At 43.2% G+C, this 25,710-nt stretch overlaps 1 protein-coding gene across 5 annotated transcripts in view; it reads right to left on the reverse strand.

Moving 5' to 3' along the window:
• Positions 1 to 12,980: 12,980 nt before the first annotated feature.
• LOC133380536 (hyaluronidase-4-like) overlaps positions 12,981 to 25,710 on the reverse strand; it is a 45,053-nt gene continuing 32,323 nt past the window's right edge. For 3 of the 5 annotated variants that reach the window (XM_061617963.1, XM_061617960.1, XM_061617961.1), the window contains 3 exons: positions 18,450 to 19,455; positions 16,097 to 16,186; positions 12,981 to 14,347 (listed from right to left, as the gene is read on the reverse strand). In XM_061617963.1, the coding sequence (XP_061473947.1) occupies positions 13,955 to 14,347; positions 16,097 to 16,186; positions 18,450 to 19,455 (1,489 nt within the window). In that variant the 3' untranslated portion in view covers positions 12,981 to 13,954. Of the gene's footprint in view, positions 14,348 to 16,096; positions 16,187 to 18,449; positions 19,456 to 19,536; positions 19,717 to 20,462; positions 20,614 to 25,710 lie in introns of those variants that run through there. The other 2 variants (XM_061617962.1, XM_061617959.1) reach the window with 2 other exon arrangements.

Genomic DNA, 25,710 nt, shown 5'->3' on the forward strand with positions numbered 1-25,710 from the left:
CAAGATGGATGACCATCATCACAATGTCCCAGAAGGTTACGCTTCTTTGGGCTCCCCATCACTGCCAAAGATTAAAAACAAGGACATCATTCCACTTCAAACAGGATGACCTCTGTTGATGTGTTCTCTGACCTCACTATTTAAAGAATTTGCCCCGTGTTAATTATGCCACAAGACATCCAAAATAAATTTGTTGGCTAAAGCAACCAAGACTTTCCTTTGTCTTGGCCTTAATGTAGTATTTGGATTCCATCAGATTGGTCTGAATCTATTGTTTTGCTGCATTAATTCAGAACGTTACCATGTAATGGTGATGGTCCAATCAGTAGCCTTGAATGCATGATCAGTTATAATTTAAGGACCTATTAGAACTTCCGTGAAGGAAAAAGAGAAAACTGGTAGCCTGAATCTCAGTACTGCCCTTCTTGCCTCACCCTCTGCTCTTCACTAACACTAAGGGCCAAATCTCAGTATTTCAAAGAGATTATAGAGCTGCTGTTTCTCCCACCGCCAACCCACCGCCCATATCTGTGAGTGGTGTGTGTGGTTTCCCCTCTATGTGAATTACCCTTGGAGATAATATCTGAAGGATCTCTCTTCTATGAAACTAGGTTCCAAAGGTGACTAGAGAACCTTCAAAATCAGCCATGCTAGATGAAGATCACAAATATCTGACCATTCCATCAGCTTCCTGCACCCACTCCATCCTTTGCCAATATCCATCCATGCTGCACAAGAGAAAGATCCCTTTCCTTACCTTTAGCTGCTCTGGAAAAAACAATAGAATCAGGTTTGCCAGTCACTGGAAACATTTCCCTAACAGAGGAATGTTGTTCAGGGCATGGGAGAGATCCTTTGTGTAATACTTGGTATCTTCATGTATCTCTGCCTGTGAAAATAGTTCCCCACCCTAAAACATTCTCTGCATTTAATAGCCTGGCTCAATTTATGAGTATCTAGCAAGCTAACATACCACTTCTGTACCTAGAGGCCAAACCACAAAGACATAGTCTTTCTCCCTTTTAAATGTTTCAAATTAATGTATTGGGCTAATTAATATCACATAATGATGGCAGCCAAGGTGATTGCTGGAACATTGGGTGTACTCTTATTTGGAACTTGTTTTGATCGAAATCATTTGGGTTTTATATAGAAGCTCCAGGCAATTTTATAACAGCTCCCATAGTGGTCTTGCAAGAGCCATCACAGTTCTGAGAGCTTGCAAATATAAAAATAGTAGAGTATTCTTGCAACAGTGGAGGTAGTGATAGGTCTAGCACACACAAATGTCTAGTGGCTTGCAGACTCTTAGATGTAGTGTCAGAAAGGCAGGGCTAATTAACAAAATAGTAAAATGGACATAAAGAAATTATAAACTATCTGTCATAGAGTTTAACTTGCCACATTGTTGAGCAAGCCAGAAGCTACCATTACTTTATTCACACTAACAGTGCCCCAAATCTTGCATGAACACCAGAGGTTTGGAGAGACTAGGAAATGCACATTCCTGATTGGGCTGGATGATTATGTGGATTAGGAGATTATGCGGGAGGCAGGGCATACTGTACTGAATGCTGTATTTTCTAAAAAAAATAAAAGTATTTTTAAAACAATCTGTTCTGCGTATTTCTTTAGCAGAGTGAGACTGCTGTCAACACTGCTGTCTTGGCCACTTTGGCTGGGGCCTGGCCAAAACTCCTTTGCAGGCCAAATGGAGAAGACTTGCGGGCAGTGGTGTAGTGGCAATTCAGAAGTGCATAGTCCCTTCATGATAGTCATGCTACACCCCCTCACAGCCACACCTCCTCGCTTGCTTGTTTGCTTGCTTGCTCTCTGTCATAATCTCTACACTCCTCAGTCTTTCCTGCATGTGCCTTCTCTCGCAACAACAAACATCCCTAGAAGCCAATCAGCTGACTAACCTCCTTTTACTCTGATTGGCTCCAATCAGCAGGAAAGGACAAGCATGTTAGAAGATTCTACTCAGTGGCTAACACACTACCCTTTCATATTGATTGGCTTGCAGGACGTTGGAGAGGTTGGGACCCTGCTCCCCAAAACATAAGGGGTCTAAGAGCCCCCAAGACTAGGGATGACTACACCCCTGCTTGCTGGCCTAATTAGGTTTCTAGGCAGGAGGTCTTCCACCCCTGCTATACAGATTTAGTTAAAGGTACTTTACGGCATCACCTGGTAAAATAACCATTGCAGTCCAGTAACATTTGGTGATTATGATCCTTTTTGTTTAAAGCAGTCTTCTTTTAAAACTGACTGTAACACAGAAGGCTGTTTCTTCTTTGTTCTTGGTGTGTATCTTCCCACCAAGCGTGGCAAAGGCTGCTTATTATTGTTGTCGTTTTTTGTAGATGTCATCCATAGCCTAAGCTGGACTGAATAAAACCACTTGGGACCAGTGACTCCTTCATTATTGAAATGTCAGTGGGGTTGCCAAAGTGGTAGTCAGACCAAGTAGTGGGCTTTATTGCTCAGGAGAAAGCCCACTATGAATTGACTTCCCCTAATGGAGATAATTGAGGAAGAAACATATTCCAACATTGCTATATTGCCAGCTGTTTGTATGAAGATTCCTGAATTCAGAAGAGCCGGACACCCTCTGAAAAGGTGCTGTCCCCTGATATATCTGTCTTTGGAATAACTAATGCGGAAGTAAGTCGTGATGGCTTTCTACATACATGGAGACACCTCCTAAGAATTATTGTGTGGGTAGGGAAATTGCACTCACTACTATTCACTTTCCAACAGATGGTGCCTCATGGACAATTTTGTTTCCATATGATTTTCCTTTGGGCATGGACAGAAGTTTAAGATTGTGAAAAGTTCGTTTACGAAGCTGGTAAAGATGAGGTTAGAGAATTCATTCTGAAAATCCCCATGATGCCTTTTTTAAGGCAAAGTGCTTATTCTTATGCACTACAGGAAGATTTTGTTCCATTTGCTTCTCACAGCTCATCTCCCAAACCCCATCCCTGCTCAGTTTTATTGACTCCATTTTGCACTCGGGGATGCTGCTGCTGTAGATTTCTGCCTTCTCTGTTCTGGCACAACAGAGTGTAAGACAAGCAAAGAATTCAAGCTCTTTCCCCTTGTTTCACAGCTGCTCAGGAGAAACAAAAATCTCCCCTCGGTATGCTGTGTCGATAAGTTGATCACTATCACATATGCTGAAGGCTGAGCACAACTTGTATGGCTGTATAAGCACAACTTGTTGGCTGAGCACAACGTATGGTGGCTGCCCATTTTTTCTCAGTATTTGAGAAAAAGGATTAATGATTTCTTTGCAGAAACATGGAGAGACAGAATAGTCCTGTGAAATGTACACACTTGACCCAAATATATTTAACTTAATAATAGATTAAACTTGACATTTACATAATCTCCCTGCCTCTGAGACAGTAGAATAGTTCTGTTTCGTGGATAGACTCTGAATTCTGTAATAAATATGGAAATTCCAGAAGTTAGAAAAAGGCATTTGCTGTACTTTACCTAAACCTGTGTATGTTACCAGAATAAACCCAGAACTGCTCTGCCTATGATGGGAATAGGTTGTGGGTCCTATTCTTGTTCACGTACAAGCTGTTTCATTCTTAATCTCTCTCTCACCACAAAGAACTATCTGGCTAACTAGGTTTAGGCACAAATGTGTGTAGACCAGAGGTTCCCAAGTTGTGGTCTATGAACCACCAGTGGTCCACAAGCTTCATCCAGGTGGTCTGCGGTGTATCCATGTTAAGTATCCATATTGATTTTGAATTGTATTTTTTCTTGTTTTCTTTTTTAAATTGCATTATAATTGAATTAAGTGGCACTGCACATGATAATTACCACAACAGGAAGAAAAATCATTAAGTGATCTGCCAGGACTAGGGTTGCCAGGTCAGAAGCATCCCAAAACCTGAGATTTGAGGGGCAGTCCCGAGTGATGTCACGGGGCAGGCCCGAGTGATGTCACAGGGCGGGCCTGAGTGATGTCACAGTGTTAAGAACATTAAAAGACACCCCCCCCGAATGTCCCCTCAAGGTGTTCTCAGAATGTTATGAAAACAGAAAGGGAACTGAAAGTTGCTTGTTGTTGCTTAACCTTGACTCGTGTCTTGGGCCCAAGGAGGGGGAACGGGTATTTCCTGTTTTTCTGGTTTGGGGCAGATGTTGCTGGCTGATTTCCAAAAGGCGTTGGCTGTTTGTTTGGGGCAAAACTATCTGAGTTCTGTATTTTTCCACTGATCACATGCTTTAGTTCTGATAAGGTATAAAAATGCAAGCCTGCCCTGACGTAAGAAGGCAGCTCACTCTTGGCGCATACGTGTGTGAGTCAGTGCCTCTGCTTTGCAAAGTATAATAAAGCTTTTGAACTTCTGACCGACTCGCCTCTCGTCTTGTTGGGTAAATTGGCAGTCCCACCAGGTACACGAACTAGCAAGAGTTTTTGCAACAACAGGGTGGGCCCGAGTGATGTCATGGGGCGGGCCCCAGTGATGTCATTAAGCATGATACATTAAGCATCAATCACAGTTGCTTGGAGCATACAATTTAAAAAAATATCTGATTGGAAATTAAGATAGAAATCTTAGCTAAAAGATGGAGCCTGGGTAGGGAACACTTAATCTAGCCTACTTGCTTTCAGCAGGAAGGGTTAAGTGCCTTCAGGCCAGGGCAGTCACCAGAAGGCCACTGCAGAGACAAAGGAGCCTAGTGTTGTGGAGATGTTAGATGGGAGCTTTGGGGAGTAAAGATGGAGGCTCCTGAAGGCTGCAATTCTAAACACACTTACTAAGGGATTAAGCCCCATAGAACTCAACAGGACTGACTTCTAAGTAGATATAGTTTGGATTGTGCTGTTGGTAAACCTTGACTAGGGTTCTTCTGCAAAGACATCCATATCCAAGCAGGGTTGGCAACCCCCTGCCTGGAATACCCTGCCCTTATCTTTTAACGTGGCTGCTCCAAACTGTTTTACAGATTTGACCCCTTACTTCAGAAAGAGGTCTGGAAAATGAGTAAGAGTAAGAAGTATCTTTTAAAATTGTTCTTTTCAATTCACTCTTGAATGAGCATCATACCTAGGGCAGATCCACACCATTCATTTAAAGCACATTCAACAACCGTTTGAAGCACATGAATCCCACCACAAAATCATGGGAACTGCAGTTTAAGAGTGGTGAGAACTATAACTGTGAGGGGGAAATGACACTTCCCAGAATTCTTTAGGGGAAGTCATGTGCTTTAAATGCGAGTTGGATGTGCTTTACACATATTGTGTGAATCCACTTAATAAATTTTGCCCGCATGTAAATTGTTTTAATTAATTTTTCAAAATGGAAATGAGCTATAAACTGTAGTGGGTGACCATGGGCTACTCACCATCTCTCAGCCTATCTGCCCCTCAGGATGAAAACAATGGAGAACCATGACTACAACAAGGTATACTTAAAATGTAAAGGAAGTATTGTACAACCATAGTATGAAATCGGATACTTATAGGGACACAGCATGACAAAACTGGGTGGAAGTAACGAGTGGGGTACCACAGGGCTCGGTCCTGGGCCCAGTGCTCTTCAACATTTTTATTGATGACTTGGATGAGGAGGTACAGAGCATGCTTATCAAATTTGCAGATGATACAAAATTGGGGGGCATAGCTAATACCGTGGAAGACAGAAAGAAAATTCAAAGGGATCTTGATAGGCTGGAGCATTGGGCTGAAAACAACAGAATGAAATTCAACAGGGATAAATGCAAAGTTCTACACTTAGGAAAAAGAAACCAAATGCACAGTTATAAGATGGGGGATACTTGGCTCAGCAGTACGACATGTGAGGATCTTGGAATTGTGGTTGATCACAAGCTGACTATGAGCCAACAGTGTGATGTGGCTGCAAAAAAGGCAAATGCTATATCAGGCTGCATTAACAGAAGTATAGTTTCCAAATCATGTGAAGTATTAGTTCCCCTCTATTCAGTACTGGTTGGGCTTCATCTTGAGTGCTGCGTCCAGTTCTGGTCTCCCCACTTCAAGAAGGATGCAGACAAACTGGAACAGGTTCAGAGGAGGGCAATGATGATCGGGGACTGGAAACAAAGCCCTATGAGGACAGACTGAAAGAACTGGGCATGTTTAGCCTGGAGAAGAGAAGACTGAGGGGAGATATGCTAGCACTGTTCAAGTACTTGAAAGGTTGCCACACAGAGGAGGGCTGGGATCTCTTCTCCATTGTCCCAGAGTGCAGGACACGGAATAATGGGCTCAAGTTGCAAGAAGCCAGATTTCAACTGGACATCAGGAAAAGCTTCCTAACTAATACCGTGGAAGACAGAAAGAAAATTCAGCCATACAACAATGGAACCAATTACTAGAGAGGTAGTGGGCTCTCCAACACTGGAGGCATTCAAGAGGCAGCTGGACAGCCATCTGTCGGGAATGCTTTGATTTGGATTCCTGCATTGAGCAGGGGATTGGACTTGATAGCCTTATAGGCCCCTTCCAACTCTACTATTCTATGATTCTATGAAAATATTTATATAAGCATGACTATCAAATATGTTTATTATTTATACAACCTGTAAACATATTTATAGTGCAATCCTATGTTTGTTTACTCAGAAGCAAGTCCCAATGTATTCAATGGGGCTTACTCAACCAGGGAAAACTGTACCCTGAAGTGATAAGGAACTTGTTCTTTTAACAAGTCTTTTAAGTTGAGACCTTATCCCAGTCTGCTTTTTGATATGTTTTTAAACCTTTTCTTAAAAAAAATGTTTTTAAAGTTTTTAAAAATGTTTTTAAAGATGTTTTGTTTTAATATATTTTAAAGTCTGTTTTTATGGTTTTTAAAGTGTTTTTAGAGCTTTTGTTTGCCGCCCTGGGCTCCTACTGGGAGGAAGGGTGGGATATAAATCAAATAATAAATAAATAAAAATAAATAAATAAACTTCATTCATTTTTTTAAAAAATCAGTATTAGTTTCCTACATAATAAAAACTGTGATAAACCCTGCCTAATTTCTTTAAAAATAGGGTTGGAGGGAGAGAGAAAGATTTACAACACAAACACAAGTCTGCGCTATGTTTACTCACAAGTTCCATTAATTTACAGCACAATCCTAACCATGTCTACTCAAAAGTAAGTCCTTATGGGGTTTACTCCAGGTACATGCTTTACTCCCAGAAAAGCAGATACAGTAGGGCCCCGCTTTACGGCGTTCTGCTTTACGGCGTTCCGCTGATGCGGAAGCTTTTGTTTTTAATTTAAACACTTTTTTTTCTCTTTTGCGACGTTTTGTGATGTTTTGCGCTGTTTTGGCGTCATTTTTGTGCGACGCGGCCCATTAAAGTCAATGGGGTTCCGCTTTACGGCGTTTTCCGCTTTACGGCGGGGGTCCAGAACGGAACCCGCCGTATAAGCGGGGCCCTACTGTATTGGATTAAATACTTTCATATTTCATAGCCCAGGCTCTGACTCTTGGACAGAAGAGGGGAAAAAACGTTAAGCCATATTACTTATGCCAACTGCAAAAATCTTAAAGCCACCATTTTCTGACGTTCAGTCTAGGCATGCCTGGATCAACAAGTCACAACTCTGGCTTCATTGGCTACAATCCTGAAAGGGCGGGGTTACAGCCAGAGCTTTGAAAAGTTACTTTTTTAAAACTACAACTCCCATCAGCCCCAGCCAGCATGGCCACTTGATTGGGCTGATGGGAGTTGTAGCTAGAGCAAGGATCTGTAAAAAAAAAAAAAAAGTCGTGCGGGGTGGCGGTTGACGTTTTGGTGTATATCTCGGGAACTAGACCACCTAGAAACTTACTTTTTTTTTTTAATTGAAGCTGAGAGTCCAGAGATTAAGGGGTGGTAGCCAGAGAGCTGGAGGATCCCCCCAAAACCAGAGACTCCAGCCAAAAACCGGAGATTACACAACATGGAGGCAATTCTGGCCGGAGGTGAGAAAGGCATGGGCGGAACCGGAGATCTGGCATCCCTAGCCAGGACCCTCAGCAACTTTCACATGGTCTATGGGGGGAAATGTTTGGGAACCACTGGTGTAGACCACAGCTTACTTAATCAGATGCATGGTAGGATGTGAAGGTTTGTTTTTTTTAACAAGCCTGATGTGACATTCTGACACTTTAGGATGGGTGAGGGGGACACCAGGAAGTAAGACACAGAGATGTACAATCAGCCCTTGTTTAACCCAGGATTACAATGCTGGTTCTACAGGTGAGAGCATAGGAAATATGGGAAGAGTGGCAAGATGTCCTCATAGCAAAGCTACCACACCATCTCTTTGCTAGGACTGCAACTCAACCCAGATATGTTCATTCCACATTCTTGCCACATCAGTCTGGCCATGTGAACTGTCACTAATCGGATGACATTTCTGTTATGTGTTTTCATGGGGTCTCAGTTCATGTATTTCTTTTCTTTTTTCTTTCTATATATACAGATTAATCTCCCTATATCTTAACAACTATGATGCGCAGTACAGAGACTTGTCTTTTGCTACGGAGGTATAACAAGTTATCCAGTTGATGTACCTAACTGTGGTGGAAAAAGCACTCTTGCTGTCTTTCAAAAGCAAAAAAAAGTAGATGCTTTTCCAACAGGGGCATTAATTTTCATGTTAAATTTTCCGTTCACATATTATGCTTCTACCATGTTTGCTGTGTATTTGCTGTGGTGAAGCAGAAGTATGTGGTATTCCACCAGTTAAGCATCATGCACTAGGAAGTTCAGGCTCCCAACCAAATCCCTATTGAATGTTTGGAGGTGTACTTCTCCGCAACACACCTTATTGGGTTGTTTCCAATGTTAGTTCTACGCAGAGTAGACCTGTTGAAATGAATGAACGTAAGTTAGTCATATCTGTCAGCTTCAGTGGGTCTATTCTGAGTAGGACCAGCATGGAATACCACCCACTGAAATTAATGGAGCTGAGTTAGTCATGTCTATTAATTTCAATGGGTTTATTCCGAGTAGGATTGGCACTGGATGCTACTCATATTGTGCTGAGCTTTGCCAGCATGTGTGTGTAGCAAGCATACCAGGTATGTAAAGTATGAATCAACTCCAGCTGATAATGAGGCTTCAGTTCCTAGATAAAGATCACTGTACTGATGCAGTCAAGCCTCCTCCTTTAAGGGCTTGCAATAGCCAGCTTGTGGACAGGAATATAAGTTTGTGTCTGTGGAATGAGCAATGGACAAGCTGGGACAAAGGAAGGAATGCAGACCCCTCATAAAAAGAGAAATGTTGCCTAAAGGCAACAAAATCTATGCAAGATCATCCTAATTGCTCTAAAATTACCAGCAGTAGATATTAACATCTCCACTACTCTGTGGGAGGGCCAGAGCCAAAGGAATGTGGTTGCCAGTTCCACAAAACAACAAGTCCTGGCTTGTGTGCAGTCCAATCTTCCTGCTCCTTGAGTGAGAACCTCTGTTTTCATAGATGCTGTAAACCTGTGGTTGAAATCTGGCTGCAAATTAGGGATGCCACCTTCTTTTCCTGGGAATCTCAATACCTTTAACAGCTATGTGATAGGCAGACATTAAATAGCTTTTGCCTACCATGGAGATGCCAGTGATGCGGAATGTTGGACATGCAGAATTTCTGCCTGTCAGCAGAGCTATGAAAGTTAAAGAGCTTCTGTTAAGAAAAAAGATGGCAACACCTGGTGGGTCTCAGGCTGTCTGTGTGCTTAAAAGGGTTAGCTAAGGAGATGAAAACCACTGACAGTTACAAGCTGGATTTCGACAGCACTTGCCTTTTTAGTTTGCTTTTGAAGATAACTGTGTGTATCAATCAGTGCAGCTGAGCTTTGTATTTGTCCTAGGGGGTGGGGTAGGGCAAACTTGTAAATGAATGGACCCCAGACTTATTTGTAACTACAGAAAAGGCAAAGTAGGCTTTTGAAACTTAATGGAGAGACAGATATATTGCTGGATTTTATTTTATTTAAAATGGATATTTGCACCCTGTTCCTACGCATATTTAGCTGCAAGTAAGACATTCCATTCTCTGTCTTTTTGAGATTTGTACATAATAACCTCCTAGTTCCTTACAGACTTTATCCACAAGGCAGCTTGGTCTCACAGCAAAATATATTTTGCTGGGAGAGGTCATCTGGAGATTTGGAGTACAATGTCATCAATATGCTGATGACACTCAGCTCTATCTCTCCCTCCCTGATTGCAGGGAGGAAGTGCCCATCCTAAACCGGTGCCTGGAGGCTATGAAGGGCTGGATGTGGGCTAACAAACTGAAACTTAATCCAGACAAGATGGTTTTACTGCTGGTCAAGGGAAAAACTGCACCAGGGACAGGGGTGCAATCTGTTCTGGATGGGGTTGCACTCCCCTTGAAGGAGGAGGTCTGCAGTTTGGGAGTCCTCCTGGATCCTGCCCTGCTGCTTGAAAGTCAGGTGGCTACAGTAGCCAGGAGTGCTTTTGGCCAACTCAAACTGGTCTACCAGCTGCTTCTGTGCCTGAAAGCAGTTGACTTGGCCACAGTGACACATGCATTGGTGACATCGAGGCATGATTACTGTAACATACTCTATGTAGGGCTGCCTTTGAAAACGGTTCAGAAATTGCAGTTGGTTCAAAATGCAGCAGCCAGAATGTCAACTGGAGCCTTCTATGTTAAATTTTTACCTTTGTAGTCCCTTTAGTACCACTCCCTATATATATGTATATATGTGTGTGTATGTGTATATATATATATTGTATTTTATGTATTTTAATTGTATTTATGTATTTTAATTGTATTTTATGTATTTTAATTTATTTTAATGTTTTTGTGATTTTACTGTTTACAATTTTATTATGTACGTGTTTGATTTTATTTTTGTAAGCCGCCCTGAGTGCCCTATTATAGGGTAGAAGGGCGGGATAGAAATATTTTTAAATAAATAAATAAAATATTTCCAACTCCTGGAAAACAGAGTGGCCCCTTTGAATCCAGAAGTTGACTATCCCTAAATTCACAGCTTGGAAAAGTTACTTTTTTGAACTACAGCTCCCATCAGCCCAATCCAGTGGCCATGCTGGCTGGGACTGATGGGAGTTGTCGTTCAAAAAAGTAACTTTTCCAAGCTCTGCCTAAATTATAAGACCCTGGAATTGTTTTTCAAGATTGAAGGGAACAGAGGCTAGGCCTGATGCTCTCCCGGGGGGGGGTTCCACTTTCAAATACAGGCCAAGTTACTGAAACACACACACACCCTGTCCCAGCATGCCAGCCATATAAGAGTCTCTCCCCATCATTGCTGCCACCCTTCTCAGATTTTGTTGGTGTGTTCTGTGAAAACAGCACATTCCCCAGTACAGGGCTGATCCAGTAAAGTGGAAGAGTAATTGCATTTGATAATGTGTTTATGTATCAGTGCCAGCAAGGGAGTTAGCCTACATCTCTGGCTTTGTGTTGGAAAATAAATGCTTGACTTTCCCTGGCGATAGTGATCAAAAGGTGAGGTAAGCCACTCCCCATTGCTTTCCTGTGCCAGTTAAAAGTGGTGACTAGGACTGGACTTCCTCTCTCTAATCCTTTGTTTTTAGATCTCGTAAACACAGGAGAGAAAATCTTGTCTTTTCAGGGCAGGAGGAGGAGGTAGTTCATCCTTCTCTGAATGAACAATGAAAATTACAGGGCATGTAACTGCCCCCCCCAAATCTATATTGAAACTCTAGCAATGGGATGAATGTTAATGCTTGCTATCCCAACATTTCACAAGGCATCTTTGTTATATCCTGTTAGTATTATCTCCCCACTACTGTTTCAATGGGCTTTTTAGAGATGCTTCTTCTTAAAACAACTACTCCTTTCTTTTCCAGCTTTCACTGAAGAGTGCTAAAGAGCAGGCTAAAGATGATGCCACTGGGTTACTCTCGTAGGCTATTGAGCGCAGAGAGTTGGAGGCAGAGCTTTGAGGGAGCAGCTGCCACCACCACCAATTTCTGTGCATAGAGTTGGCTGGTTTAAATAGGCATGTAGCTCCAACGTTGCAGGAGAAGAGGCAGCTGCATCAGTTCTTCTCTTGCCCTTGTCTTGTTCGTTCTTTTCCAACCAATATCAAGCAATTCTCCAGCTGTGCTCCACAGCCGGCATGGGAGGGGAGCAAAACCACCAAAGGCCTGGGGTCGGAGGAGTGGGTGGGTGGAAGAAACTCCAGCTGCCTCTTCTTCCTGCCATAAGGAAACTTAAGAGCTACCAGTACATTCTCCAGGTGCTGACCTTCTCCCTTTACCTTTAAGGGTAATTTTGCCCTTAAAGCCAGAAGAGATTGTGATTGGAAGCCAAGCATTTGCCTCCACCACCCCTTGGATGGAGAGGAGCAATGATAGCAATGCAGTCCCTACTGTGCTTGGAGTCCCACCCCAGTGATGCCAAGTAGGGCACTGGTCTTTGCTGCCTCCTCCTTTGGATGTGGGAACCTCCCACATATAGAAGAGGTGGATGGGTTGGGCAGTAAGATGCTCTCAAAATAATCACAGTTGCAAGATTGTTCTAGAAAGGGATGGGGAACAGGTGGCCCTCCAGATGTCGTTGCACTACAACTCCCATCAACCCCAGCAAGCATGGCCAATGGTCAGGGATTATGGGAGTTGTAATCCAGCAATATTTGCAGGGCAACAGGTTCCCCATCCCTATGTAGAAGGTGGAAACATCTTTTTCTATTGAGGGCTGCATTCTCTTGGGCGTAATGTGTTATGGGGCTTCATGAGAGGGTTGGGTGCGGCCACCCCTTTCCTCATCCCTCCTCCTCCTTCTTACCTAGCAGGGACAGTAGAGTGCTCTTGCCAGGGGGGTTGACCTGGTCACTTGCAGAAACCTTTTGAAATTTAAGCTAGGGCTGCAAGTGACCCATCTCTGATCTATAATCACAGCTTCTCAAATGGCGGTCCATAAATTCCATTCAGCTGATGTGCAGAAAGGTTGTAAAATAGTTGATATGAAATAGTAAAATATTTGGCTCTTCACTTGATTTATTCCTTCTGGTGACTGAGATCGAGGCCATTTTGACCTGAGGTTACAGCAAGCATGACACCCGACTCCACAGCACTTTGCTCACAAAAACAGGCACATCTATCACAATTAGAAAAACAAGACCACTGTTATTCAAATATATGTTATGTGGTTTGATTTGTTCAACAACAACAAAAATACGTGGTCTGTCAGGATCTCTTGCAATTTTTAAGTGGCCTATGGAGGTGAGGTGGGGGAATGTTTGAGAGCCATTGATGTTAAATCATGGTGCTTATGGCTTTCAGTAGGTTGCAATATTGAAGTATGATTTGCTAGGCTAATCTGTGTCACATGAAAATATTAATTAAAAAAACATATTTTTATCTTGCTCCCACTTGATAAGATAAGAGAGGTAGCTTGACATAGACAGACAGATATGCTTCAATCAAACAGTACCAATCACATATGGAGGACACCTAGCTGGTTCAAGTAGGAAAAGTTTGCTCTGTGTATAAATAATCTGCTTAAATACAGTACAATGCTGTATGTAACTGTTATAAATATCACATCCTGGCTGGATAAGTTTTGCTTTAAAAAAAAGTATTAAAAAACTACTGTTCTGGTCACAGTTTAGGAAAATATGCACCACTGAGTATTAAAGCTGAATCAATGCTGGTGAAGAGAGTTACAAAACTAAAAGAAAATCATCAGTATGTTGGAAGAATAGAATCCTGCATAGGTCATGGAAGTTGTTGGGGGAAATCCACATGTGCTCATTTTTCCAGTGAAATACCACAGGGAGGAGAACATTGTGGGAAGACAGTGAGAGCCACAGATCACTTAACAACACTTCTGTCACTAAACGCCATGCTCATATCGTTCTTCCCTTTTCTGCACCATGCGGAGGGTTGTGGGATTCACTTCACACCATGGGCTTCACAAAAATCCACATATATAACAAACTGGTTCAAACGGCTCATAAATGCCGCGCCCACAGTGCAAGCAGAATCACCCCAGGAATGAACCAGTCACATGTCCGCAGCCTGAAGCCGTGCCCCCGGGAATGACAACTTTCTCCATTCCAGCCCTGGTAGCAGTGACACATGAACTCTGCTCTCATCTTGTCCTGCTGCTGACGGCTCAAGGTCCCCATCACCGACACTTGGGTTTGATTGCCGTCTGTGCTTGTTTGGATCTGGAAGGAGTCAGGGCTGAGGTGCAGGTAGGTGTCCGAGTCCATCCTTCGGCGAATGCAGCGGCCATGATTATTGCAGATAATTTGACTGCAAAGTTTGGTTGCCATGGTCACATTGACAATATAAGGGCCTAAGGTGCTAAGCAGGTAGTCCTGAATCTTTAAGCAGTTGGTCTGTGAAGAAAATAGTTGTTAAACAGTTAACAGGAAGCAACAACTGCCAGGGAAAGTCTGTGTTGCAAGACTAAACCTATTAGAAAATATTGGAATTTCATATTCTCAGGGACTTGTTTATTCGCATTTCACTAGCACTTAAAATGTCCAAATGGAGGCCAGGGCCCCCACTGAATTTAAAGCCACAAAATCCTTGGAATTGGGTTGTGTCTCCCTTAAAATTGTCCCCTTACAAAGCAAGACTGCATACTCAGGCTCCCATAATTGTCAAGGCATAACTGATCTGTGTTAATCAAATCTGTATGCACACTCTTGTTTAGCAGCATTCAAAGAATGCTAGACCTTAATCTGAACAAAAAGAACCTTGTAAGAACCTAAACCAAGTCATGAGGCACTCGGTGGCTCACTGATGGCCACTGATCTTCAGCCTAGCCTTAATATGTATAGAACATAGTCAAAAGTAATATATCACTGACTGTTCCTAAAGCCAATGGGCTCCTAAGAAAGACTCAGTGAGGTCTGCAAGGAACTGGAGCCATTTCCCCATTCTATAGGTTTTCCAGCTAAAGGAAGTAGGACAGACCAGAACTCTCCCTTGGCAGACCTCACTGAGCTCCTCTTAGTGCTCTGTGCTTCAGAGAGAAAAAGGCCTGGCTTAACAGTACGCAACAATCCACATGTGCTCACTTTTACCAGTGAAACACTACAAGAAGCCTTCCCCAACCTGGTGCTCTCCAGATGTTATGGACTAGAATTCCCATCAGCTCTGAACACTGGCTAGAGCTGATGGCAATTGTAGTCCAAAATAAATGGAGGACACCAGGTTGGGGAAGATTGCTCTGGGGAATAATTTAGAAACTAAGATTGTTCGTACAACAATTTGCACAAACTGAAGAGACAGGGCTGGCCCCATGATCATCCTGATGAATGGCCTGAGAGCATCACTTATCTCCCACATGCTATGAGCCCATACTTCCTTCTCTTCCTTTGGCATGTATGTCATCATGGCCAGTCTTCTACATATGATCCATATTAACTTCTCTCCAGGCTCCTTTCAAGATCTATCGGCTGCTATAAACACTGCTTGCAGGCCAATGCCTAGGCCAAAGCTGCCAGCATTCATGACAGTGGCAAATCTGTGTCTGGGTTGTAGCATTTCAGACTAGAGGAACAAGGATTTTTGTTTTTAATATTCCTTGCATGTAAGAAGCTAGGATGTCAAGGAGAAGACTAGGCTAGAACATTTCTCCTTGACATGTATTTTTTACAAATAAGGAATTTGTGTCTGTCTGTCTAGACTCTATAGGAAGAACATGCGATCCCATGAGCTCCCAAGCTGCAGTCCAAAATGGTTCAGGTCAGACACAGGCTTATCAGCTCTATGAAGATCATAGCAAGGCTAAAAGGTTTCAGCCATCCACTTAATGGTACTACCCCAAATAGAGTGAGTGTTTTAATTCCCAACTAGACATGATTTTCAGTCTCACCAATAAAGTGTACCAAGGCCAACAGCTCAACATGTCAGAAATAGACAGCAGGGTGCGCAGTTTGGTCGATGCAGTGAGAACATTTTAAATAAAGGTACTCTACCCTGTCTTTAAGTCTCTGCTAGTCTTTAAATAGCTAATATATGACAGAACCTCAGCTTTCTCCCTCTGCCAGTCAACATGATGCTGAACAATAAGCAAGAGAGATGAAAGAGACAGAAAGGATAAGAAAAGCAGCACTGAGGGCTACTATTCAAATTACCCGGTTGCGAGAGTAGTCTGCGTCTCCCCAGAGTACAATGCCGTGAGCCCCCATGGCTGCAGCCTGCCCAATGGTGTACACCAAGTCTGTCTACAACAACAACAGAAACCAGCACACATAAATTTGCAGGCTTATGGTAATGCTAAGCCATTTCTGGTGGATGCGGTGCACTTTATTTAGTGGAATGTTTCTCCTAGAATTTCCCCCCATACATATAAAGATCTCTCAGCTGGTTGGATTAAAAAGAAAGAAAAATACAAGAAAAATCTACACACTAATTCACACACTACTCTCATAATAAAACATGTATAAAATCCAGCCCTCTAGTGCACGTTTTCCAGAAGTGATCAGTACAGATAGCAAAAGATGGGGAGAAATGCTCCTTTGGCTCAGGAGTAGCAGTCCCCAGCCATTGTTCATCAAAGCTCTAGCAAGGGCACCAGTCCACTGCTTCCTTCTGTTCAGTGCTGCCCGTATTGATATGCGAGTAGGTAGCCCCTGGAAGTTAGTCTCACCAGCTACAAGCCCACTTCCTCACCTGTCCATTCACATAGGCAGCATCAGTGAGGAAGGAGCAGTTATGATTCTCCTACCTCACTTCCTCTACAGAGCTGGAGCTTTCATCTTCTCTGGGTGTTCCTCCACTTTCAAAGAGTAGCATCTGAAGATCATTCCTAACACTCAGCCCCCATCCCCACGTTGTTAGGGTAAATGTGAAGAGAGACCGTAACACAATGGCAGACAACCTGCTTGGTATGCAGAATGTTCATTCCCTGGCATCTCCAGTTTTTGGTGTGTATGGGTGGTTGTTGTTTTTAAAAAGATCCAATAGTTGGTGATGGGAATGATATCTGACACTTTAGAAAGCCATTACCAGTCAGATTAGTCAATATTGAGCTAGATAGACAGATTGGCAGTGGTTCTTCAGGGTTTCAGATAGGGGATATTCTAGCCCTACCTGGAGATGCCGAGGATTGAACCTGTCACCTTCTACAAGCAAAGCAGATGCTCTACCACTGAGCTACAGCCCTTCCTAAAAAAGCTTATATTGCCTTCAGAAGAAGAGATTCTTCTTCCTTCTTCTGGCCATTAAGGCAAGCAGTGGAGAGCTCAGTTCACTTCCATACATTCCATCATTAAAATGTTAACTTCTGAATCCCATCTCTTTCTGAATTAGAAGCTAGGATGGTCAGGAATCTCACACTAGCTTGGAGGGTGGATATCTCCTATCCCTGCTATAGTCCAGAACCAAAAGCCGTAGGTTGTATTGAATGCTGCATGCATAGAACCCCTCTCACACAATGGGACTTCCCCTCACATTTCCATAATCTGCTCTGGAGAGTCTCCCAATCTTCTGGAGAAGATTTTGAGGGTGTGTGAGCAGAATGGCAGAGTTGTCCAGTAGTGATGATTGAATGTTTAGACAGAAATATCAGTCCCATTTAATGCTAAGTACACTGCTGAGCACAAGGGAAGACTCATGTGTGTGTGTGTTCACGGAAGGAGAGTGGGCATAGGTTTTATTTTCAAAGCGTAATCCTGATCTATTTCACTCCCTGTGCCACAGAAGCATTTTTATCTTCTGAAACAGTAAAATTTTCAGCCCTAAAAGTGATATTGAATGGCATATACAACACAACACACACACACACACACTTTTACACCACCATAGAAAATCAAGATTCCTAATGGATCTCTAATCCTGCTGTAGGGCCCAAAATATGTGAGAATTGCTTGGCAGACAGACTTACATTCCATGTAATTGGAGGGGAAGAAAACCATGGCTGGCATGGTCAGTAAAGTGGTGTTAAATGTGAGTGTAGGTATTAAATGTTCAATGTTAGCCCTATGTGTATCAGATTTAACAACATATGTCAAGTAGTGATGCTCACATGCTGATGGAAGAAAGATTTTAAAAAACACAAAGAAATATTGGAAGCAATTATATATTTTAAAAAAACACCCATACTGGAGTGATTTTAGATGAAGAATATTTAAAATAAGTATATTTTGAATAAATACTGTATTGTGTTTTAATCCAAACAAAACAGGTCTCTCCCAAGAGCCCTGTTTGTTTGTAGTCCAGCATCACCATGGCTGGGAGTAAATTTGGTGGCAGCTCATCCAATCCTCAGATAAAGTCTTAAAGTCAGGATCAAATAATGCCTTCTCTTGTTTCCATTCCTCTGTGCTATGAGGCTCCTTCCTTAGTCAGCTATAATTGATCAAGAGTTCTAAGTAAGACCCAAATGTCTTGGCGATCTCAGCAATACATCTGTTGGGCTCAAAGCATGGGCTATATACTACAGTATGTGCCGTCTAGAAGCAAGGGGACAGAAGGTAAGCATCTCACCTGAGTCAACTCCTTCAGCGTGTAGGTGTAGAACGGTCTGGCATACACAAAGACGGGTAGGGAGTGTTGGACAGAAGGCAGCTCAGCCACTCTCAGGGCTTCCCCCACTTTGGCCCACACAAACTTCTTCCCTTGTGGAGAGGTCCTCAGCACCTCCTCCATGTAGATTGAAGGGTAGAGGGCCTTACTGTTTTCCCAAAGCCAGATCAGCTCGTTGTTACGCTGCACTTCTAGTGGAGGGCAATGCCCTGTGAAGTTCTCAAAGTCATCCAAATAGTGGTAGTTATAGCATTCTGGGAAGAGGTAGTAGCCCCACCAGCCATCGGGGCGCAGAGAGCGGGCTAGCTGGAGGGTGTCAGACATGAACTTCTTAGCAGCCGTCTCAAATTCCCACTTGGCCTTCATTTCTGCCTGGGAATCAGACAAATGGAGGTTCCTTTGTCTTACAAGATGGAGAGACATGTTCCGATAGACATTTTTCTTATCCCAGTTGCGTACCCACTGGGGCCTCCAGTTCTCCCAGTCAATCACAGAGAGGCCTGCAAAGGAGTTGCAGGGCATGGCCACAGCAATGTCCCTCTTCATCTTGCCCAAGTGTTCCATCAGGCTGGCATTCTGAGGGCAGCCCCCATTGATGGCAGTAGGTGGCACGGTTGTATTCAAGTAATAGGGATACAAGCCCAGCTGGTCATAGTAGAAGATGGTGATGTTCTCACCCACAAAGGCTCCCTGGGAATTCACTAGGATGCCATAGGAATCCAAGCTGAGAGGGACCTTGTAAGCTGGGCAACGAGCAGTTGGTGCATTCCAGGCCACTAGAAAAGGGCTCTCTTTGACAATAGGGGGAAGGGATGGTTTCAGGCTATGAGAAGCTGCAGGGAAGCCTGGGAACAAGAGCAACAGCAGCAGAAAGGTGTGGCAGCTGAAGGATCTGTGTAGCCTCAAGTGAGTTGAAGTGCATTTTGGGGGCCTAACCGAGCATGAGGATTTTGCATCAAGTGCAATGCTGCAGGAAAGACAGAAGAGACCCATCAGTGTTATGTGAGCATGACTCTGACCAAACAGAAATTTTTTAGGTAAAGCCAACCTTAGTCCAGTCTTGAACGTCGGTTCACATCTAATCAGGGTGGGGTCCAATTTGGCCCACATGGCCATTTTTAACAGATCACACCACCTGTCAATCAGCTGACATCACCTGTGACATCAGCTAATGGGTGGTGCTCAATTCTGCCTTGGCTGCATGAGCAGGTGCTTGCAGCCAAAACAGGACTTAGCCATCTGCTTGTGAGCTGATGAGCAGGAGTGAAATCCTACTGGAAACAGGTATGTGCAGCCAAGGCAAACAGCCCCAGGTTTTGTTTTGTGTCTTTTTTTTTGCAGGCACTGGCTGCGGAAGGGACTTCTCTCGCCAGCTGACTATGCTTGCAAACTGCACCTTTCTTTCTCCCCTCCCCAACACATAAGCGCGTTTCTCAAGCATTGGCAGAGCGCAAGAGAAGTCCCTCCTGCAAGTGATGCCTGCATTAAACCAGGCGGCCTTGCTCAAGGAGGAGGAAGCATTTTCCGTTTAGTGGGGAACCACTTCTCTCTCCTGCACCACTTGCAAAGTCCTTTGGAAGCTTCTTTGCCTGCTCTTTTAAGTCTCCGAAACTTAGGGAGGGAGAAATAATTTCCACTAAATGGAAACTGCTTCCCCCTACTTCAGCAAAGCACAAACCTGCTTCCAAGGAGCTTTGAAACAGCCCAACGCTGTGCTTTGAAGTCCGGACATCAGAGCTTCAAAGTGCAGCATCACCTGACATCACCATAATGTCAGATGACTGACAGGGCTGGAGAGATAACAGTCTGGCCCACTGGCCAGAGAAGGTTCCCCATCCCTGATAGAATAAACCAGTTTCCCCCCTGCAGAGTATGACCCTCCAGAATCATCACAAGCACCAGTGGAGGCTGATCCATTAAGGCAAGTGGGACACTGCCCCACCAAGCTCAGTCTGCCCTCAGTCAGCCCCCTACCTCCTCATTTACAACCAGTCTAGCAGGTAGCACTGGCTGTCAGCCTCCTCCATAGTCTCAGTCTTGCCACTGTAGAACTCAGGAGGAGGAAGGATGGGGACAACACCAGAAATAGTGGGCTCTGTCTCTGCCTCCTGCTGGCCTCCCTGCCTTCCACCCTCCCAGTCCCACCTGGCTCCACTCACCAGCAGTATATATGTATTGGCTAATTGATCATCATTTTCATCTGATCTGACAGTCACATTTGTCTTGGGAGCATCCCAGAGCCTCTGAAATCTCCAGCTGCTTTGGGGTGCAGTCAAAAGAACAGCAAAACCTTGCTCCTTCCCTTAAGATTTAGTCTCACGTTCCAGGGTCAGGAGTCAAATGCAGACCGGGTAGGAAAAGGAGTGTTGGTGGCAAGTGTATCTCTCCATTCCAATCAGGTCTAAAAGGAAGGCTGCCTGTTTGCTAATTGCCACTGCTGCAAGCGGTTTCCCTTAAGCTAATTTGCAGAGTAATTCAATTTGCAGCACACATGAATGAGGGAGGGAGGGAGAGCTGCTGCTCTTTAGAGACCATCCGGCTCTGAGGTTGCAAACCTGCTTCCATTGGGGGTGGGGGAAAGAGACTTGCCTAACTTTGCTGTGTTGCTATAGTCATGTCGGTATTGCCACTGGCAATTTTCTCTGTTTAGAACAGGGATGGGGCACTTGCATTGTTGGACTCCAACTCCCATCTGCCCCAGCCAGCATGGCCAATGGTCAGGGATGGTGGAAGTTGTGGTCCTGCAACATCTGGAGGGCCACAGGTTCCCCATTCCAGTTTATAATTTAATTCTTTGGTTAGGGAAGTTCTAATACCCAAATTTAGCATTTGCGTTTATCAAACATTATGGACACACATTCTGAATCAAGAACCCCAGGAGCTCCAGCTGTTATTGATACAAAACAATGGAGAAATAAAGGCTCCTCCCACCATCCCGTGGAATGGCAGGGCTTTCTTTCTTTTCTTCTCAGGCTCCCCAGCTTAGTGAGGCCAATTCCACCAGGAACTGAGCAGTCACATTAACCTCATTCTGCACAGGGCACAGAGCAGACATCCATATGATTACAACCTTCAATGATTGTTGACCCTGCATTAAGCCTACTATTCGCCCAGAGGCAAAACACTTCTTAGTCAAATGCATTACCCACTAATGTCCAGAGCCCTCAGAAAACCTTGTATGACATGATGTAGTAGAAGTAGAGTGAAAGCCAGAAAGATCTTATCATTCAGTTTCTAGGGACATGGGTTGATTAAAGTTCATACATCCATTCCGTCTTCTAATAAAAGAGACACAAGGCATACATTTCAAGATCGTCAAGTCATTCATTGTCATGATGTATAGGTTAAATTGAGAAAAACACCTTTAATTAGGTTACCAATACCAGGATCTGTGTTATCTATGACTGTGAGTTGCAAATGTTTTTCTGCCCTACCATAGGTATTAACACAATCGTCTCAGCAATGATCACCAATCTGCTACTGTAAAGGGTGTACCTATTTAACATATAATTATCACTGATTGTAATTTTTGCATTTCATTGCCTTTCAGTTCCCACCTTACAATTTTCTCCTTTATATACTTGCCAACTACATTTTCACTTTGTGGATCTGAGTCCACGAACACTTATGTCATAATAAATGTGTTAGTTTTTAAAAGGCCACAAGACTTTTGATTGTTTTTGCTATAAGGCATGGAGTCTTTTCTCATTTCTTAGCAAGTAGCCAAGTTTGAGGCCCTGTAAAGGCAAGGTGCCCTGTTGCGCATTACATGATGTGGCAACACAAGAGAGGGCCTTGTGGTGGTGGTGCCCCAGTGGTGGAACTCTCTTCTCCCAGAAATCTGTCTATGCCACTTACATTTAAACAATAGTTTAAAAACATAGCTATCTACTCAGGACTTTGGAGATTCTTAATGGTCAGCTGGAGTTAAGTAATTATTGCAGTTTTGTAAATGTTAGTAATGTGATTTTTTAAAAAACCTGTTTTTATTGTGATGGATTGCATAGTTTTATTGATCCCCGTCCTAAGATCCTCAGATATAGGGCAGGCTATAATTGTTTCAAATAAATTATAAGGGTTCAAATGGATATCCAAGTCCAGCTCCTTATGTAGGACAAAAATGATATCATATATTAGCAGACCACTCAGCCACTCTACACCAGTGTGGCCCACACATACAGCAGTAATCAAATCAAGTGCCATCAAAGCAGATGTCACCAGATGACTCATGCAAGTGAGGCCAGGTCAAATTGTGTGTTGTTTTGTGTGTGCACATGCACACATACACACATGCCTGTACTCAGTGGTGGGCTACATAAGGGCCAATAAACTGAGTTTGAATCCTAGCAAGATGAAGACACTGTGGGTTGGTGATCTCAGTGGCTAAGAGTGCCTTGTACCACCTTCAGCTGGTAAGACAGCTGCAGCCATTTCTGGACTGGGATAGCCTGACTACTGTTGTCCATGCACTGGTAACCTCCAGTCTGGATGACTGTAATGCGCTCTATGTGGGGCTGTCCTTGAGGTTGGTCCTGAAGCTGCAGCTGGTGCAAAATGTGATGGTGTGACTGCTCACAAGGGCAGGTTATTGCCAACATGTCACCCTGCTGCTGAAAGAATTGCACTGGCTGCCTATTAGCTACCAGGCTAAGTTCAAGGTTCTGGTTTGGTGTACAAAGCCCTATACAGCTTGGGACCAGGATCCTGAAAGATCATCTTACCCCTTATATAACCCATCAATCACTATGCTCTGTAGGTGAGGGCCTCTCATCAAGAGGTTCATTCCGCCAAAGATAGGAGGTGAACCTTTAGTGTAGTGGCACCTACTCTTTGGAATTCCCTCCCCTTAAATATTAGACAGGCGCCTTCTGTTATCTTTTTGGCGCCTGCTGAAGACCTTCCTCTTTCATCAAGCCTTTTAAGTTGAGACCTTATCCCAGTCTGCGTCTGTGCTGGAATTGCTTTTTAAGATGTTTTTAAAGCAAAAGATGTTTTTAAAGATGTTTTGTTTTAATATGTTTTTAATTATGTTGTAATTGTTGTAATATATTTTAAAGTCTGTTTTTGTTATGTTTCAGAGTGTTTTTGTTTGCTGCCCTGGGCTCCTACTGCGAGGAAGAGGGGAATATAAATTTAATAAAACAAACACACACACCATAGAATAATTTGCCAACCAGGCCTATGGAAAGCTTCTATCTTAACTCAAACATGGTGAGAGATTAGACAGAGAACAACCAATCCATTCCCTGGCTGCAGCTGTCCTATCACCCACAGGAAAACATGTGTCTGTGCATTTGAGGAGGGGATTCAAGTATGACATCCAAGAATGTAATAATCTACTAGAGGGAGAGGGTGAAGAAGGAAGATCATGAGCCAATTTCTGGTTGACAGCCTGCTGGTTACTGGGATTCTTGCAAAGAACAGTGGACTGGCTGAAGTTGGCAAGGTGCTTGTGGTGCTCTTAAATCAATAATGCACACACAACACAACATGAATCAGCTGTGCCTTAACTGTGAAGAAATCCTGAATGTGACCTTTTGTTTTGTGACTTTAAAATACAAGGGATGCTAGAAAGAGAACAGGCTATGCAAGACTGTAGACAGTCCACGCTATGACTCAGTGACTTAGTGGAGATTTCTTCTACAAATCTAGGATGATGGCAGTAGTGGCTGGGAGAAAGGAGAAGCAAAATATTCCATTTATCTTCCTGTCTTCTCACTGCTCACCTTCCCCATGCCCTCTAGCAGATATTGTGGATCTGAAAAGGCTCTGCAGGTCAAGGATGTAGTCTTCCGGGGTCTTAGACTCCTTACTTTTTTGTGAGCAGGGTTCCAATGTCTCCAGCATCCTATGGGCCAATCAGCATGAGAAGACTCTTCTGACATGCTTCCTTGTCCTTTTCTGCTGATTGGAGCCAATCAGAGTGAAAGGAGGTGAGCTAGCCATTGAGAAGACTCTTCTCAGGAGCTAACTCACTCACCTTTTGTACTGATTAGCTTCTAGGAATGTTTGTTGTTGTGAGAGAAACAAGGATCATATTCTCAACCCAGTAGCAAGAAAAGGGTGTGTGTGGTTGTAATTCTCATGAAAGGACCTGCACTTCTGAATTTGCACTACATTGCTGCTGCAGGTACTAGCATGCTTAAGAGGAGAAATGTAATAAAATGTAATCACAATGGGATTGTTTGGTGGCCTTTGGAGATGATGATCTGGTAATAGAAACAGCCCCACAGCCATTTATTTGAGGAGCAGGATGTTGGCAAATGGGCCTTCCTTTCTCCTGCTGTTTTGATCTGCTGTTTAAATCCTACAGTCACTCAGCATCTCTCCAGTCCCTGCACTTATAGTGAAATGGGGATGGTGGAGAAATTTGATTCAGTTCATAGTTCCAGCCAAATCTATTAAATTTACACTGTCCAAAACAACATGAGAACTGAACATCCTTCGAAATTCACAGTTATTTGAATTTTGCAATATAGTTGGCCAACCAACCAATATTTACAAAAATGCGTATGTTAGGGGAAAGGGTGCATAAAAATGAATATGTAAGTGAAAATAACATACAAAAATGCATTATAATGAGAAATTGCTTGCAAAACATGTGTATAAGTCAAAACTGTCCTCAAAAATGTGTTTATTAGGAGAAATGTGCACTAAAATGTTAGAGAATCTTCAGGAGGATTTTTTGTTTTAAAAAGTTGCAAATTGCTGCAAAAACATGGAGAGTTTAAGATTGGAATAAGAAACTAAAAGAACTGAAACTGACATCTCTTTCCATCCCTAAGTGAAATCAACAAAACTGTTACAGGCTCAAACCAGTACCACATAGCATGCAATGCTGCCCTTTGTTTAAGGACAGAAGCACCACTTTAACCAAGCAATCCAGGAGTAGAATCTGCTTTTTCCTAAGTTGTAAAGGAGAAGTTGCTTTTATCTGAACCCACACTTCAGAAACACTAACTATACCTCGAGGCAAGATTAAACGCCAACACTAGATACAGAGCTAAGATTTCCTCCTGGAGAATCAAACCTCCTCTCAGTGCAGCAGATTGCATGGGATGGGGCAGGGTTGAGAAAAGTTTGCTCCCAAAAGAAAGACTTTTTCCTCTTCTCCACTTTGAGCAATTGGGGGGGGGGAAGGAGACACACACTAAAATTATATACTACTAATCCTTTCGTTTCAATGCCATAGCAATTCACCCACTTGACCAGTGAGTAAATC

This window comes from Rhineura floridana, chromosome 3 (genome assembly GCF_030035675.1).
Source record: "Rhineura floridana isolate rRhiFlo1 chromosome 3, rRhiFlo1.hap2, whole genome shotgun sequence".
Lineage (NCBI taxonomy): Eukaryota > Metazoa > Chordata > Lepidosauria > Squamata > Rhineuridae > Rhineura > Rhineura floridana.